Source organism: Mustela erminea, chromosome X (genome assembly GCF_009829155.1).
Source record: "Mustela erminea isolate mMusErm1 chromosome X, mMusErm1.Pri, whole genome shotgun sequence".
Classification (NCBI taxonomy): domain Eukaryota; kingdom Metazoa; phylum Chordata; class Mammalia; order Carnivora; family Mustelidae; genus Mustela; species Mustela erminea.
Window position 1 is genome coordinate 33,015,416 of NC_045635.1, and position 18,514 is coordinate 33,033,929.

The 18,514-nt window shown below is 43.8% G+C and overlaps 1 protein-coding gene across 1 annotated transcript in view; it reads left to right on the forward strand.

Annotated features, from left to right (window-relative positions):
* Positions 1–1,366: 1,366 nt before the first annotated feature.
* The window catches only part of LANCL3 (LanC like 3), a 104,009-nt gene continuing 86,861 nt past the window's right edge, over positions 1,367–18,514 (forward strand). Inside the window, exon 1 of the mRNA XM_032331307.1 lies at positions 1,367–2,305. Coding sequence (XP_032187198.1) covers positions 1,733–2,305 — 573 coding nt within the window. The 5' untranslated portion in view covers positions 1,367–1,732. The remainder of the gene's footprint in view (positions 2,306–18,514) is intronic.

The following is an 18,514-nucleotide window of genomic DNA, read 5'->3' on the forward strand; positions in this document are numbered from 1 at the left end:
GATATGCTTAACCCATCAAGCTCCCTGCCTAAAAGTGGCTTTAGCTTTTTGTTTGTTTGTTTTTGTTTTTAATTGTAATTCAAAACAAATCTGTTTTGGCAGAATTATAGGAGGAGGGAGGCCACAGCATCCCTATGTGGCTATCAATCCCAGCAGGAATCTCGCCAAACAGAGCTCCTTTTCCAGAATGCTTCCAGCAAGGATGGAGGGGCAGGCTATTTAATCTCTACTTCCAAATCATCGTGACAATTACCACTTTTGAGGAAAAAACTGCCTCCAAACAGAACTAGCCTTTCAGGTAAATGGAGCAGTTGCTCTCCCCACCAAGCGTCAGAAACTTTTCCACGAGTCACTTATTCTTTCGTGTTTCACACAACAAATACCCCTGGGAGAGATGACCTCTTTGGCCTTCACTTGTCAACACTTTGGGAATGGAAGAATTATTTTAAAACAGCTGAGCAAAAGAAAGGCAACTTTTTTGTGTGTAATTGTTCATTTTCTGTCTTTCTCAGTGGACGGCAGGGTCCAAGAGGTGTAGGACCCTGTCTGCTTTGTTTATCCATCTATTTCCAGAGTCCAGGACACATATCAGACTCTCAATAACGCCTGAGGAAGGAAAGCAGCAGGGAAAAACGGGAGAAGGGAGGAAGGAGATAACTAAGGACCCGCAGAAAAGGGTAAAAATGCTGAATTAAAATTCGCACGCAGCATTTGCCCTTATATTCAGTTAATGACTTAACGATGCATGCATGGGAGGGAGGGGTCTCTAGAGTAGGAGAAAGACAGAGCCGCCATCCTCTTACCTTAACCTGGTGTGGTTCTTTGCATTTTTACTCCTGTGTACTCCAAGAAGAACATGACAACCAAGGCCAAGAAAGTTTCCCTATGGGGCTTTCCACCGATTCCATGCTTGAAACGTGATGTACTCAAAGCCCTCAGCCTTTGGGATGGAAACATTCAGAATGAGAACTCCAAAGTGACCAAAATGAGAAAACAAGTTTCTGGAGGGCTCTCCGTTTTTTCCTAGCCAACTCCCCCCCTCCCCCACCTCGCCCCAGTTCAGTGGCTTCTCAACCTTTAATGTGCATGTGAATCACCTGGGGATCTTGCTAAATATGCTGATTTTGATTCGATAGCTTTGGAGCGAAGTCTGAGCTGCTGCGTTTTTAACACTCTCCCAGGTGATGCTGATCGGCTGACTCGAGGACCACACTTTGAGTGTAGTGTACTAGGGACTCGAGGTCTTCACCTCCAGCGTCAGGTGTGTGTGTGCCGAGCCTCAGCTTTCCGGATCGGTGTCCCGCACGTCCCCGGCCTTCCGCCGGGAAGGGAGGAGCCGGGGGCGGAGCGGGAGGAGTGGCGCGGGCCCCGCGTGGGTCCTGCCGGAGATCACCTCGGCCCCTTGGAGAGGCGGCCGAGCTGCGGCGGCGCAGGAGGGGGCGGGTTCGGCGAGGGCGCGGCCTCTCGGAGGGGGGCGTACGACGCGCGTCCCCAGCGCCCGCCTGGGCCACTCGGGAGCTTCCCGGCAGCCCGGTGCCCCACTTGGCAATCCGCTCCGTGCTTCTTCCTCGCGCCCGCCTCCTCTTGTCACCTCCCGTCTCAGCCTCCCTGCTCCATCCCCGCCGCATCGACCGCCGGCCGAGTGCCTCCGAGAGCGAGAGGTGGTGCGCGGGGCTGCAGGGCGCGCCCTCACGCGGACCCCGGCCCGGCTTTGGGGGGCACGGGCAGCAGCATGGACACCAAGCGCTGCTTCGCCAACCGCTTCGATGACTACCAGGGCAGTCTGCTGGCGGGCCAGTGCGAGGAGGCGGTGGCGCCCTTGGTCACCGCCACCATCGAGCGCATCCTTCAGGAGCTGCCCCCGCTCGGGGGCGGCGCTGAGGCCCGGGGGGCGGCGGCCGCGGCCAGCAGCTGCCAGGGCGGGCTGTACGGCGGCGTGGCCGGGGTGGCCTACATGCTCTACCACGTCTCGCAGAGCCCGCTCTTTGCCGGGGCCCGGGAGCGCTACCTGCGCTCGGCCAAGCGCCTCATAGACGCGTGCGCCCGCGCCGAGGAGTGGGGCGAACCGGACGCCGACACCCGCGCTGCCTTCCTGCTCGGGGGAGCGGGCGTGTACGCCGTCGCCACGCTCGTGTACCACGCCCTGGGCCGGTCCGACTACGTGCAGCCGCTGGGCAAGTTCCGGGCTCTGTGCGCCGTCTGCGCGCCGGTGTCCTTCCTGGAGTGCGGCTCCGACGAGCTGTTCGTGGGCCGCGCGGGCTACCTGTGCGCCGCGCTGGTGCTCAAGCAGAAACTCGCCCAGGAGGTAAGAGGCAGCCCCGGCCGCGGGGGGGCGCTCGCCGCCTGCCCGGCCCTTTCCCCCGAGTCCCGGCTGCGGGAGCAGCGCACCCCTACCCCCTGTCCTCCGCACGCCTTGTTACTCTGGCGCTGTCGTTTCCTCAGTCTCCAGAGGTTCATCTGTTTTTGTCCGTCTACCCCCCCACCTTTTCAGTCTCTCAATTGTTGGGATTCCGCGTCTTTGCGCTTTGTTCTTGTTTTACGCCGAACGTGGCATCTCCCCAGATGCCTCCTTGCCCAACAGCTTCCTGGAGGCCCTTTGGGGCGGGGGGAACTCCTCGAAAATGAAAGGGATTTCCCTTCTTTTGACCCTCCTGTCGAAAAGCTGAAGCACCCTCGAATGTCAAGACTGCTGGCAAAGTATTGGAAGTTTGGGGGGCTGGTTAGGTTTTCATGGTTTCCATGGCTAACGTGGAGGTAAATGGCTTTGACGACAGCCCAGGCCCCTCCCTCCCGCCGGTCCCCCGCGCCGCTGTCTGTAACCCAGAATTACGGCCCAGCTGCGGGTCTGATGGGCTGACTGTGGTTGCTTACTATTCAGTTAATCTCAGGGCTCTTTTAAAATGCCTGTCTAATGGGGGTGTCCTCTTTGAAACGCATTAAAGGAGACAGAAGTTCACCCCATTGTAATCGAATGTGCATTTTTCATTCTAAAACACGTAGTTAGGATTGTCAAGATGACGACGTACTTAACAGGGCAGGTTTTCTTAATGAATAGCTTTCCAGTGGCTCCTTGAAGTGAATTGGATTTCACAACTACATATTTTTTTTTTCTGGATTCACTTTGAATACAGCATGTGACCATTAAAGGAGAATGTGCCAGTTCCTGTGGCGTAGGGGGGGAAAATCCTCCAAAGGATCATAGTAACTAGAACTGAGAGAGAGGCATTTTCATTCATAACCCAGTGGAGCCAATATTGTTCTAGGGAGGAAGTGACACATTCAACATGACTTTATTTGGGTGAAAGAGGCGTTTGAAGAAAAATTAAAGGTACACAGTGTTTTTAAAGTGTAATTAACTTAGATAACTTCTAAGATAACAGAGGCAGACTTGATTTTTTTTATTTATAGAAGGTGAGGTTGATACAAGTGAGAAAAAAATCAGTAAAGACTATGCCCTGTGCTAGCACGGTAGCAAAGATCTGTGTGACAACGTTGTCTTGAAATAGTTCACTCTGCTTCTGAGTCACTGTTATCTGCTAGCAGTTCCCCAAGGGCCCTTCCAGTTGTAGAAAACCTTTCAGAAGGCCACAGGGCTATTTACATATCATTTGCATTTCATTTGCATCTGCTCCTCAGACCTTGCAGTCTGGTGGTAGGCGATTTTCAAATTCAGGGCTTTTTTGGCCTGCTTTCCCTTTGTGTGCCTTGGGGTCTTCTCTCCAGATTGGGGTGGTGAAGAGTGGGAGACCCATCAGGTCATACAGATGGACACAGACCTCAAGGATTCATTGCCCCAAAACTGGTGGCCCAGGGCCAGTCTGCAACCCTGATCCAAACAGACATTTATTAAGACCTCTCTGCTGCCCTCCTGCCAAACCAAATCTGTCTTTTTATACTAATCAATTTGAGGTTCTTTGGCCCCTACTCCCAGGAGACAGAACAAGTTCTGAGGGTTGTTCAACTGCTCCCCCAGCCGCCGCCGCCACCACCACCACCAAAACCAGCTCTTAACCTGAGCAAATAAGCTAGTCTCCCTGCCAGCCTCAGCTGCAGTAATCTGAGAAATTCAGGCTTGAAAAGTGCAGGGCAGGGGTTAAGCACGCCTGGCTGGAAGCCCTTCTGAGGGGAAAATATGTCTTCTGCGCCATTCCCACTCCTGCACCCTAGCCAGCATATGGCTTTGCCCTCAGTAGATGATCCATAAACGTTGATTAAATTGAGTTGCCAACTTCTGTCATTTCTCTATAAATAATCTGTTATTATGTCCTGGGTTTCTTTCCTTCCAATGTCATTTATATTCACTTTGCTCTGGCAATTCCTTCAGTTATCACCCTAGTCTGTATCCTCCCCACACTACTTGGCACAGCTTTGGCACCTAATAAATAGTTGAATGAATGAAGCCCCATTTACTGGGATTAGTGCAATATACTCAGCTGAATTCTCTCAAGCCATTACATGTACCTCTTAGAAACCAATCTTAGAAGCACTTCATTATGCCATTTCCCCCACTCAGCATCCTGCAGTGGCTCCCTATTACCTTCTCTCCAGGGACTTCTCATCTTTCTCAGAGCTCAGATCCTTAAAATGGCCGACAAGGCCCCACATGATTTGGCCCCCCTGCATACCTATTGCTCTTCTGCTCACTCTGCTTCAACCACACTGGCCTTCTTGCTGTGCCAGGCATTTCTTGTCTCGGGGTATTTGTACTCGCTGTTCCCTTTGCTTGGAATACTCTTCCCCTAGCTATTTTTATAGCTAGCTCTTTGACCTTGTATAGGTCGCTGCCTCATCAGTGAAGCCTTCCTTCCCTGTTCACCCTCTATGAAACTGCAACCTTGTCCCCTAACTTGATGCCCTTTACTTGTTTATGTCTTTTCCAATTAGCAGGTAAGCTCCATACGTGTAGAGAGGTTTTCTTTTATCGTTATAGTCTCATCATTAAGAGGGTACCTGGGACATATTCAAGTTCTCCCCTTTTCCTTTGGGATTATTGCAAATACTGTTTATGGCTTGCTTTGCCACTCATTCTGAATGGTGAATATGTCCTATTGGTCGGAATCCTTTCTTACCACCAAGGTCTCAGTAAATTTGTGTTGCCCGAATAAGTGAATACCAGTTTCTTGGAAGTTTTGCCTGAGATCAAGCTTAACCTTGAGACCGGCGCTTGTTAAACTTGAACGTTCATGGGAATCACCTGCAGATCTTGTCAATAGAATACAGACCAATTCAGCAGGCCTGGCATTGGGCCTGAGATTCTGCATTTCTAGCAAGTTCCCAGGTGATGCTGCTGGTCCAGGGACCATGCTTTGAAGGAGCAAGGCGATGCAGTGCGGCACAGGATTGGGCATACCAGTCATGTCTGTTGAGCTTTGCTATAAGACACCATTCTTTGAAGCTTGATATATTTTTTTATAAGGTTGTCGTTGAGAATACTGATCACTCTATCCTATCATGCTTTCATTATAAGGACCCACAAGGGGAATTTCTCTCAGTACTTAGAGTACAGAAATGGTTGTGCTCTTCCTGGAAATTGATTGAATTTTTTAATCTTCAGAATATGTCACGTAACTGACATGTTTCTCACTTGATGCTGGTTACTAGGAAGCCTGTGGCCAAAATTGCCCACATATCTGATTATAAAGTGCCTTATGTACTTCCATATACTAGCATTTAATTTGGGTTAAATTTTTTTCATCCTTAGTCTACCCTTTTTTGACTTCCTTCCATCTGATTTTATTGTTTGTATCGATAAGATTCAGAGATGAGAAAAAACGTGTGTCGATGTATGTACAGAGACAGCGACAGGAAGAGTCGCTCTAACCAGGTAATATATTTTTGTTCAATTTGGCTCTCCTGGAAATACTCAAGGGAAGTAGCTTTGACGGTTTGTTAAGCAGATATCCTTGAGCAACGGGGCACTGAAGTCCTATGAAATCACACCATAAAAACTTATATTGGGTCCATTCTGCTTTCCAGATTGGGGGAAATGTAGCTGGGAAAAGTTAGAAATGGTAGAGGGATAAAGGGGAGGCCTAGGGACAACAGTTAAAATAATAGCTTTGCCACTGGGTGACATGGGACAAATAATTTTATATCTCTGAGCCTCAATTTCCTCACTTCTAAAATGGATGAATGATAGCTTCCTTTTCACTTAATTCTGTCGTTTATTCCTTCATTCAATGAATGTCAGGATTTTACATGTACCAGGCCCCTTGCTAGATGCCAAGAGTTAGTAGTGAGCAAAAAATCAATATAATTATGTTGTGGCAAGTGCTCTGAAGGAAGTAAACAGGAAATACCTGGGGGCAGGGCAGGGCAGGACAGAACAGGAGAGGGGTGGGATGCTCCCTGGCAGAGGATAGCCAGGAAGACTTCTCTGTGGAGGTGATGTCCTGGCTCATCATTGAAGCCTGAACATGAAGCGGCTGCTTTAAGAGTAGGCATTCCAGACAGCAGAGACCGGAAGGATGAAGCCCCCAAGGTGCAAATCTGCTTGTAGATTTCAAAGAAGTGGAAGGCCGCCCAAGTGATGGGAGCAGAGTGAGCCAGGGCTAGAAGGATGAGAGAGCCCTCAACCGACTGCGTAGGAGCTGTGAGCCGGCTCAAACAAGATCCTGCAGGGCCAGGTCAGTCAGGAGTTGAGGCTTGTCTCCGGTTTTAATGGTCATGTCTTCATCTTACTTACCTTTAAAAAGATCACCCTGGTTTTCTGCATGGACAGTGAATTGAACAGTCACAAGGGGGGCTAGTTTCATGGGGTCCAAGCCCCTTTTGTGCCAAGGATCCCTTTGTAAATTTGGTGAAGCCATCGCTAGATCTTTTTCCTTTCGTTCCTTTTTTTTTTTTTTTAAAAGATTTATTTATTTGAGAGACAGGGAGACTGAGAGAGAGAGAAAGCACGAGCAGAGCAGAGGGAGAGGGAGCAGCAGGCCCCCGGCTGAGCAAGGACCCCGCCCGACATGGGGCTCGGTCCCAGGACTCTGGGATCATGACCTGAGCTGAAGGCAGCCACTTAACCGACTGAGCCACCCAGGCGCCTCCCATCAATACCTCCTAGAATAACATTTTTAGGTGCATAAAATCAAACACTTAGGGTTACAAAGGAAGCCAGTTATATCAACATTCAGTTAACAAAACGTTTGAAAAATTGTGATGCAGTAGCCTGTGTGTTTCTTTATTAACACGTTAAATAACAAGATTTCGCAGCAAGCCTACAAATTACGGTACCTTTGAAAGAGTGATGAGGGTCAGTGATATTTCGAGCTATCTTCAACAACTGCAGTGTGATAGGAATATAGCTGTGATTTCTATAGGTGGCAAAGTCACAAGTACTTGAGTGGTTCATGGTCTGCATTTGTAATGAAAGTAAATGCGAAATTGTTTAAATGAGATTTGAGGAAATACAGATGTGATTTTATTTCCCCAGCCAAAGGGGGCTGGTCTGGAAGTTGCTGTGGTGACTCACTTTAGATCAAGTGCCTTTGCTTGGCCCACAGTAGCTGCTTAATGGAATCAGAGTTGTTCCTTTTGCATCCATGAACAGAAAATCAAAAGTGATTCTGAACATCATATAGAAAATCACACCAGATACCAGGAATATATCTTCCTTCCATAATTATATATATCTATTGCTAGATTGTTAATTGGGTCCTTGGCTCATTCCTAAGGCAGGTGGTTGGCAGCTGTGTAAGTGGTGATGCTTTTAGCCGCAAATAGTAGACTGTCCAATAAAAAGTGATCTGAATAATGGGAACATCTAGTACCTCACTTTCTAAGGGGTGTAGAGCTAGGCCATTACAGATTGGTCCAGCAACTTGAGAAGGTCATCCGAACCCAAGCCCTTTCCAACATTTTTCTCTGCAATTTTCAGTGTAGGAGTGTCCCACTCTCTAGGGTTGCAAGATGGCCACTGTCATTCCAGACATGATGTTCCCATTCAACTAAAGTAGAAAGGAAGAGTCTGAGGCTTTTTTCTTGCTTCTTTTAAAAAATCATGTAAAACATTTATACTTGAAGAATTTCCCTTCTGCCTCATTGTCCAGCACTTAGTCACTGGCCACTTCTGGTTTCAGGGGAGGCTGGGAAGATTATGTCCTTCATTTTTAACCTAGATCATTGAATGCAGGCTCTGACAAAAAAGAGGAAAAGGAAAAAGCTGTTGCGTGGATACCAAAATGTCTGCCTCCTGATATCCCTTGGCAAGGTCTGTCTTATGACCTCCCACTTCCTTGGCTGTTGTGAATAATGTTGCCATGAACATGGGCATGCATGCATCTCTTTGAGATCCTGTTTTCATTTCCTTTGGATCAATATCTACAAGTGGAATTGCTGGGTCATAGGGTAATTCTTGTCTCTCTGATGACAGCCGTTCTAACGGGGGTGAAGTGAGACCCTATTGTGGTTCTGATTTCCATTTCCCTGGTGGCTAAGGATGTTGAACACCTTTGCAGTTACCCATTAGCCATGGGTATGTCTTCTTTGGAAAAATGTACAGTTCTTCTGCCCATCTTTAAATCAAGTTGTTTATTTTGCTATTGAGCTATATGGAGTTGTTTATATATTTTTGATATTAACCACCTATTCAAGTAGAGTTTGCATATATTTTCTTCTATTCCATAGGTTGCCTTTTCATTTTGTTCATGGTTTCCTTTGCTGTGCAGAAGCTTTTTAGTTTGATGTCATCCCATTTACTGATTTCTGCTTTTGTTCCTTGTGCTTTTGGGGTCCTATCCAGAAAATCATTGCTAAGACCATGTCAAGGGGCGTTTTCTTTTATTTTTCAAGATTTTATTTATTTATTTGACAGACAGAGATCACAAGTAGGCAGAGAGGCAGGCAGAGAGAGAGGGAGAAGCAGGGTCCCTGCTGAGCAGAGAACTTGATGTGGAGCTCAATCCCAGGACCCTGAGATCATGACCTGAGCCGAAGGTAGAGGCTTAACCCACTGAGCCACCCAGGTGCCTCAAGGGGTGTTTTCTTTGCTTTCTTCATATTTCACAGTTTCAGGTCTTATGTTTAAGTCTTTAATCCGTTTTGAAATAATTTTTGTGAGTGGTGTAAGATAGGAGTTCAGTTTCATTTTTCTGCATGTGGTTATTCCGTTTTTCCAGCACCACTTACTGAAGAACTAGCTTTTCTCCATTGATTTGTCTTGGCTCCCATGTCAGATGTTAGTTGACCATATATGTGTGGATTTATTTATGGACTCCTGATTTTTTTCATTGGTCTATATGTCTGTTTTTATGCCAGTACCATACTGTTTTTATTACTATAGCTTTGTAATATAGTTGAGAATCAGAAAGTGTGATGCCTTGAACTGTACAGTTCTGCCTTAGAATTGCTTTGGCTATTCAGGGTCTTTTGTGGTTTCATGTCTTTTAGGATTTTTCCTAGTACTATGTTGACTAGTTGTGGTGAGTGTGAGCAGCTTTGTGTCTTGCTCCTAATCTTGGAGGAAGAGTGGTCAACCTTTTATCATTGAGTATGATGTTTGTTAGCTGTGGGCTTCTCTTATATGGCCTTGATCATGTTGAGGTGTGTTCTTTCTATATCCAATTTGTTGAGAGTTTTTATCATAATTGGGTGTTGAATTTAGTCAAATGCTTTTTCTGTATGTCTTGAGGTAATCCTATGATTTTTTGGTCTTCTATTAATGTGCTCTATCACATTTAATAGCATATGCTGAACCATTCTTACATCACAGGGATGAATCCAATTTGGTCATGTTGTATGATCCTTTAATGTGTTGCTGAATGTGGTTTACTAATATTTTGTTGCAAATGTTTGCATCTTTATTCATTAGGGGTATTGGCCTATCTATAGTGCTTTTATCTGGCTTTGGTGTCAGGGTAATAATGGCCTCATAAAATGAATTGGAAGTGTCCCCTCCTTTTCAGTTCTTTTGGAGGAATTTGAGGATTGACATTCTTTTTTAACTGCTTGGTAGATTCCTTCAGAACCTGTGGGTCCTGGTCTGTCTTTGATGACAGGTTTTTGGTTACTGATTCCATCTCCTTACTCCTTATTGGTCTGTTTAGATTTTCTATTTCTTTTCCTTTTTTTAAGATTTATTTATTTGACAGATCACAGGTAGGTAGAGAGACAGGCAGAGAGAGAGAGGAAGGGAAGCAGGCTCCCTACTGAGCAGAGAGCCTGACATAGGGCACAATCTCAGGACACTGGGATCATGACCTGAGCTGAAGGCAGAGGCTTTAACCCACTGAGCCACCCAGGTGCCCCGATTTTCTATTCTTAATTTTTTTGAAAAAAAGGTTTTATTTATTTGTGTGACAGAGCACAAGTAGGGGGAACAGCAGACAGAGGGAGAGGGAGAAGCAGACTCCTTGCTGAGCAGGAAACTCGATGCAGGCCTCTATTCCAGAACTCTGGGATCCTGACCAAAGGCAAAGGCAGACGCTTAGCCAACTGAGCCACCCAGGCACCTCAGTTTTCTATTTTGTTATGATTCGATCTTGATAGATTGTGTGTTTCTATGAACTCATCCATTTCTTCTAGATTGTTCAATTTGTTGGTGGTACATAATTGTTCACAGTAGTCTCATACCCTTTGTATTGGGGTGGTGTCATTTACTATGTCTCTTTATTTCTGATTTTATTTGAATCTGTTTTCTTTTATTCTAACTACAGGTTTGTCAGTTTTGTTTATCATTTCTAAGAATCAATTCTTAGTTGGTCTTTTCTATTGTGTTCCTGGTCTGTATTTTATTTCTGCTCTGTATAATGTTAGGTTGTTTGAGATTTTTTTCCCCCTAGTTTTTCTTAAAAATTATTACTGCCCTCATACTCAATGGGTAAAGCCAAACAATGAGAAGACACAGAAAGGTACATAACAGAATGTCTTTGAACATATTATCATTAATTTATCTTTTTAAGAAATATTCCATGTAAATTGCCTATATCTTTATCCATCTATGGAAATGATCATATTATATATATTCTATAGTTTTCTTGCACATGACTGCATAGAAAGAGGTCTCATTCTTTATATTGGTTTGATTTAATGGCTATAGCACAATTTAACCATTAATGATTGATATTAAATTCAAGTTTTTTTCTTTTTTTGCTGTCAAAACCGTGCTGTAAAGAATTCACACTTATACATATAACATGCATATATACATATGCAATACTTACATGTAATGTGTACAGACATATACATGTCTTTTAATGTATGTTTATGTATCTTCACCTTCTGTTGCAAGTATATATATGTAGGATAAATTTTTTTATTTATTTTTTAAGATTTTATTTATTTGCCAGAGAAAGAGCACATGCACCATCACAAGCAGGGGGAGTGGCAGGCAGAGGGAGAAGCAGGCTCCCTGCTGAGCAAGGGTGGTGACCCCAGTGGAAGGCAGGCAGACGATTTACCTCTTAACTGACTGAGCCACCCAGGCATCCCTAGGGTAAATTTAAAACACAACTGCTCCTTCAAAGTTTATAGATCGTTTCCATTTGATAGAGATGATCAAAACTGCTTTCCAGGAAGATTTTATCAATTTCCTTTCCCTCCATGTGTATTGGGGAGTGCTGATGTTTCTACATTTTCAGTGCTGGGTTTCATCAGACTTTTTAGTAGATGAGAAACTGATAGGTAGAAAATGAGGACGGAAGTTTCTAGGGCAGAAAATTAGTTTCTGTTGTTTCCTTCGACACTCAGCAAACAGAATGCATAGGCAGGGTTTCACTCATTCTGGGTTTGAGTGGTCTCTCCAAGCAGCTGTGTGTTATGCACTGCTTATGAAAACCCCACAAGTTTGGCTTGAAATGACAGCAGGTTGGAGAGTGTGGTTTTTTGTAGGCCGAGTCCAGTTCCTCGTTGTCTGCTTACAGACCCACCCACAAGCGGGGCACATCTATGAGCTACAGCTTACATCCTCTGTTACTCTTGAGCCAGAACCCTGTGATTGCTAGAAGGATGTAGGGACAAACTTTATAAGCTTGATAAGCACTTTACATATGTCCTTTAATACTACCAGCAACCTTATGACTCAGGCACCATTGCTATCTCCATCGTACCCAGTGAGGGAACTGAGGTGCCCAGAAGCTAGGGAACTTCTTCCAGGTTACACCCCTAGTCAGTGGTAGAAATGGGGTTCTGCCCCCTGCAGGCTGGTTGTCAAGTCTGTGCTTTCTCTTAGTGCTCCTTATACTTAACTGTGCGCACAGATCTCCTGGGGATCTTGTTAAAAACCAAGTTTTGATTCAGCAGGTCTAGGTTAAGGCCCAAGATGCGGCATCCCTAGCAATTTCCCAGGTGATGTTGTGGCTACTGCTTCTGGTTCACAGAGCAAACTTGAGAGTAAAAAGCTCTAAATCACTATTTTTCTTCCAATTTTATGGGATTGCCTATCAACAGATTTGATGGATTCCCCCCAAACTTCATGATTTTCATCGTTTGTCTTTTGTGCTGAAAATAATTTCTTCCATAAATGCCAGACTATTAGCTCTTCAGGTCATAGTTAATGCTGAAGGAAAGATTCACTGCCTGGCACATCTCCTTGCAGGTTTAAGAACTCTGTTATCAATCTGTGAATGAATGTGTGGATTCCTTTTTTTTTCCTGATAAATATAATTTTGTACTATATATACAAGGTTTCTTTCTTTTTTTTTTTTTTTTTGGAGGGGAGCAGGGTCGGGGGTTGGGTGAGCCTGGTGGTGGGTATTTAGGAGGGCACGTATTGCATAGAGCCCTGGGTGTGGTGCATAAACAATGAATTTTGGAACACTGAAAAAAATAAAATTAAAAAAAAGAAAAAGAAAAGAATTTCTTTAAAGGCCCAAATACACCAAGTTCCAGCAGTTTTAAATTAGTTCATAATAATAGAAGAGACACGTCATTACATTTCCAGATCAGATAGAAAACATGATTTTGATGCTCCTAGAACCCCTCTCATTTTAGAATCTTTTAATTAAATCTACCTGTGTGACATAAAGTAGTGCTGCCCCTACTCTAAATTAATTTAAATGGAAAACGCTTAGACCTTTTCCTTTTTATTTTTTATGATACAGTGATTTAAAAAATCTACCCAGTAGGGGCGCCTGAGTGGCTCAGTGGGTTAAAGCTTCTGCCTTTGGCTCAGGTTACGATCTTAGCAGGGAGCCTGCTTCCTCCTCTCTCTCTGCCTGCCTCTCTGCCTACCTGTGATCTCTGTCTGTCAGATAAATAAATAAAATCTTTTAAAAAAATGTACCCAGTAATGCAGATTTCCTTAGAATTTATTTATACCTTCTCATCTGTTAAATACATTGCACCAGGGACGCCTGGGTGGCTCAGTTGGTTAAGCAGCTGCCTTCGGCTCAGGTCATGATCCCAGCGTCCTGGGATCGAGTCCCACATCGGGCTCCTTGCTCGGCAGGGAGCCTGCTTCTCCCTCTGCCTCTGCCTGCCATTCTGTCTGCCTGTGCTCGCTCTTTACCCCCCTCTCTCTCTGATAAATAAATAAAAAAATCTTTAAAAAAAAATACATTGCACCAAAATCTAAGCTTATTGTTGGCATTGTAATTATTTGGCGAGAACATGGTTTGTAATTTTCTTTTTTTCTTTCCATAAACATATAATGTATTTTTAGCCCCAGGGGTACAGGTCTATGAATCACCAGGTTTACACACTTCACAGCACTCACCATAGCACACACCCTCCCCAATGTCCATAACCCCACCACCCTCTCCCTACCCCTTCCCCCCAGCAACCCTCAGTTTGTTTTGTGACAGTAAGAGTTTCTTATGGTTTGTCTCCCTCCCGATCCCATCTTGTTTCATTTATTCTTTTCCTACCCCCAAACCCCTCACGTTGCATCTCCTCTTCCTCATATCAGAGAGATCATATTATAGTTGTCTTTCTCCGATTGACTTAGTTTGCTCAGCATAATACCCTCTAGTTCCATCCACATCGTCGCAAATGGCAAGATTTCATTTCTTTTGATGGCTACATAGTATTCCGTTGTATATATATACCACTTCTTTTTTTTTTTTAAAGATTTTATTTATTTATTTGACAGAGAGAGATCACAAGTAGGCAGAGAGAGAGAGGAGGAAGCAGGCTCCCTGCTGAGCAGAGAGCCCGATGAGGGACTCGATCCCAGGACCCTGAGATCATGACCTGAGCCGAAGGCAGCGGCTTAACCCACTGAGCCACCCAGGCGCCCCTATACCACTTCTTCTTTATCCATTCATCTGTTGATGGACATCTAGGTTCTTTCCATAGTTTGGCTATTGTGGACATTGCCGCTATAAACATTCAGGTACATGTGCCCCTTCAGATCACTACATTTGTATCTTTAGGGCAAATACCCAGTAGTGCAGTTGCTGGGTCATAGGGTAGCTCTACTTTCAACTTTTTGAGGAACCTCCATGCTGTTTTCCAGAGTGGTTGCACCAGCTTACATTCCCACCAACAGTGTAGGAGGGTTCCCCTTTCTCCGCATCCTCGCCAGCATCTGTCATTTCCTGACTTGTTAATTTTAGCCATTCTGACTGGTGTGAGGTGGTATCTCGTTGTGGTTTTGATTTGTATTTTCCTGATGCCGAGTGATATGGAGCACTTTTTCATGTGTCTGTTGGCCATCTGGATGTCTTCTTTGCAGAAATGTCTGTTCATGTCATCTGCCCGTTTCTTGATTGGATTATTCTTTGGATGTTGAGTTTGCTAAGCTCTTTATAGATTTTGGACACTAGCCCTTTATCCTTTATGTCGTTTGCAAATATCTTCTCCCATTCTGTCAGTTGTCTTTTGGCTTTGTTAACTGTTTCCTTTACTGTGCAAAAGCTTTTGATCTTGATGAAATCGCAATAGTTCATTTTTGCCCTTGCTTTCTTTGCCTTTGGCTATGTTCCTAGGAAGATGTTGCAGTGGCTGAGGTCGAAGAGGTTGCTGCCTGTGTTCTCCTCAAGGATTTTGATGGATTCCTTTCCCACATTGAGGTCCTTCATCCATTTTGAGTCTATTTTTGTGTGTGGTATAAGGAAATGGTCCAATTTCATTTTTCTGCATTTGGCTGTCCAATTCCCCCAACACCATTTATTGAAGAGACTGTCTTTTTTTCCATTGGACATTCTTTCCTGCTTTGTCGAAGATTAGTTGACCATAAAGTTGAGGGTCTATTTCTGGGCTCTCTATTCTGTTCCATTGATCTATGTGTCTGTTTTTATGCCAGTACCATACTGTCTTGATGATGACAGCTTTGTAATAGAGCTTGAAGTCCAGAATTGTGATGCCACCAACTTTGGCTTTCTTTTTCAATATTTCTTTGGCTATTCAAGTTCTTTTCGGGTTCCAGATAATTTTAGGATTATTTGTTCCATTTCTTGGGGAAAAAAAAAAGGGATGGTATTTTGATAGGGATTGCATTAAATGTGTAGAATGCTTTAGGTAACATAGACATTTTCACAATATTTGTTCTTCCAATCCAGGAGCAGGAGAATGGAACATTTTTCCATTTCTTTGTGTCTTCCTCAATTTCTTTCATGAGTACTTTATAGTTTTCTGAGTATAGATTCTTTGCCTCTTTGGTTAGGTTTATTCCTAGATATCTTATGGTTTTGGGTGCAATTGTAAATTGTAAATTGACTCCTTAATTTCTCTTTCTTCTGTCTTGTTGTTGGTGTAGAGAAATGCAACTGATTTCTGTGCATTGATTTTATATCCTGACACTTTACTGAATTCCTGTACAAGTTCTAGCAGATTTGGAGTGGAATCTTTTGAGTTTTCCACATGTAGTATCATATCATCTGCGAAGAGTGATAGTTTGACTTCTTCTTTGCTGATTTGGATGCCTTTAATTTCTTTTTGTTGTCTGATTGCTGAGGCTAAGACTTCTAGTACTATGTTGAATAGCAGCGGTGATAATGGACATCCCTGCCATGTTCCTGACCTTAGCAGAAAAGCTCTCAGTTTTTCTCCATTGAGAATGATATTTGCGGTGGGTTTTTCATAGATGGTTTTGGTAATATTGAGGTATGTGCCCTCTATCCCTACACTTTGAAGAGTTTTGATCAGGAAGGGATGCTGTACTTTGTCAAATGCTTTTTTAGCATCTATTGAGAGTATCATATGGTTCTTGTTCTTTCCTTTATTAATGTATTGGTTTGTAATTTCCTTATTACTGATTAAATTGGGGGAAAATGTGCGTAGTAAAAATTCTTTTAAATGGATTGAATTATTTTGCCAATAATTTAACCTCCCAGTGTTCTAAAAGAGGTTGTTTTAATGAAATTACACTGTATTTATTGACCTCTAAATGTGAATATGATAGATTGTATTAATTTTTTATTAACTTGGCTGTTTTCATTTTTGCTGGTTAATGAGTGATGTTCATCATATGACAGGCCCCTACAAAACACATGGTAGATTTCCTCTATGTGGCAGAGAGGTCCTTTAATAACCCCACATGGTGATGGTCTCTTGGTAAACTGGCCAGCAATCCATGGTGTGGTCCACTAAGTGTTTTTCTTCATGATTGACTTTCATTGATTGATCTCTGACCTATATTCAGTAATTAAGAACAATACCTTGGATGTTTGGTCTGTCCCAAAGAAAAACATGTTGTTTTCATGCATTATTTATATCTAAGTACCACTTATCTTTGCCTCATTGTTTTCTTTGTGGGTTGAGTTACTAGGGAAACCCACCAAGTTAACAGACTCATTATTCTTGGGGTGCTAGCCCCTTGGACAAATTAAATTTTCAAGAAGTCATTTGATCCACCTTCTTGAAAGCTGAACAAGGAAGTGTTTTTTTTAAGATCAGGTTTTCTTTTCTGAACAGCTTTATCCATTCAACAACCCAGACAAACGAATGACTTTGACACACTGAAGTGTAAGTGTTGCTACCTGGCCCATAAAGAAGCTTTTTCTCTGAAGAGAGACAGTCTTACAGACTTGATGGGTGAGAACATCATCTAAATTAGAGGTGGCAAAACAAATATTGGTCATAGCACTATGTGCAGTTAGCTGTCACTGTGCCCATCTGCTGGCTCCATTGCTTTGCATGGAATGGATTTCCTGTGCTCAGTGGTGTGTTGAAATCTGGTGTCCATGGCAACCAGAACATCACCAATCTCAAAGCACTCACTGTGGGGACCAGCTGAATGTTCACTTATACAATGACTTCAGGAGGGAACCGCGTTCCTAACAGACTTTATATGAAGAGATCCAGTGCTCAGCCAGAAAGTAAGTATTATCCTCATGCACATTTCAGTAACATAATCTTACTATCTGAAATGTTCTTTCCTTGTGAGGCAAAGAGAATTACACACACATCACAAATCCCACCTGTTGAAATAGGTTGGACTCTCAATGAAGACATGAAAGCACTATGTTTAAGAGGAGAACTTCCGGAGTCCGATAGCTTGGGGTTTGGATCCTGGCTCCACCACAATCATTGGTTGAGCTTTGCCAAGTTTCTTAGCATCTTGGAAGCTGAATTTCCTCGTGTGTGAAATGCATTACTAGCAGCATTCACCCTGTAGGCGTAGGTGTGTTACGAAGATCCACTGAAAATGGGCCCGGAATGTGCTTAGCAGGGGGTCTGTCAGGCACAGGGTAAAGGCACCAAGTCAGCCATTATTAGTATTTTAAGTATGATAAGTATGATTTTCATTAATGCAAAGCGACACCCGGCGTTGGCTAAACATAGGTATGCTTTTTGGACATTGAGCCCGTCTGTCTAATGTTCTCTGCAGTGACATTCAGAGCTGCTCTGGCCCTGATCCCAACAGCAGAGCTCTGAGCTCTTCACACAGGCCATGCAGGAGATGAAGCTGAGCAGCTCAGAGAGCGCGTGTGAAAGCAAATGGAGTGGCCGGTCATCACCCCTGAAACACGAACCTATGCGTGCTGCCCTCTGCACTTTGCTTTCTCTGGCAGGAGGGCTGTTTCTCTTTCGAAAATTTCAGGTCCTTTGCGGACTTATTCTAGGAATTGGCTTTCCTGAGTCTCTGATTTGTACTCCTCAGAGTAAATCGCCTAATTGGCTTACAGTGGCAGGAAGTTGCTATTGCCAAGTGACGGTGGAATATTCCTTGGTCCATTCCCCCAGAATCTGGATGGCACATTGAACAAACTCTCTCTTGCTCTCAAGTTCTCATCTTTGCTTCTAAAGATCATTTGCTTGCATGGCACAAATTCAGAATTGGAGCGAAATTTCAATAGCTGTATCTCTGGTGAAGTGACAACATCAAATGAGTTTTCCTTAGCACATGTTCTGGATCATGTATACGTGGTAGCTTGTTTCAGAAAAGGATGAATACCAATTAAGGATCCTTTCCCGTGTTCCTTAGGCTTCTGGGCTCAGAAATGATGGTTTTTCTTGCATTAATGCACTTTTCTATTTGTGTTCCAAGACTGTGTGGTATAAGCTCACTGTCAGTTGCACAAACTTAAATCAACATTTTACTCTTTAGCTCCTAACTCCTATTTGTATTCATTTATATATTTATCTGGCTCTAATAATAAAAGTATAATTATGACTTCCTCCTATCCCTAATCATTGAGTG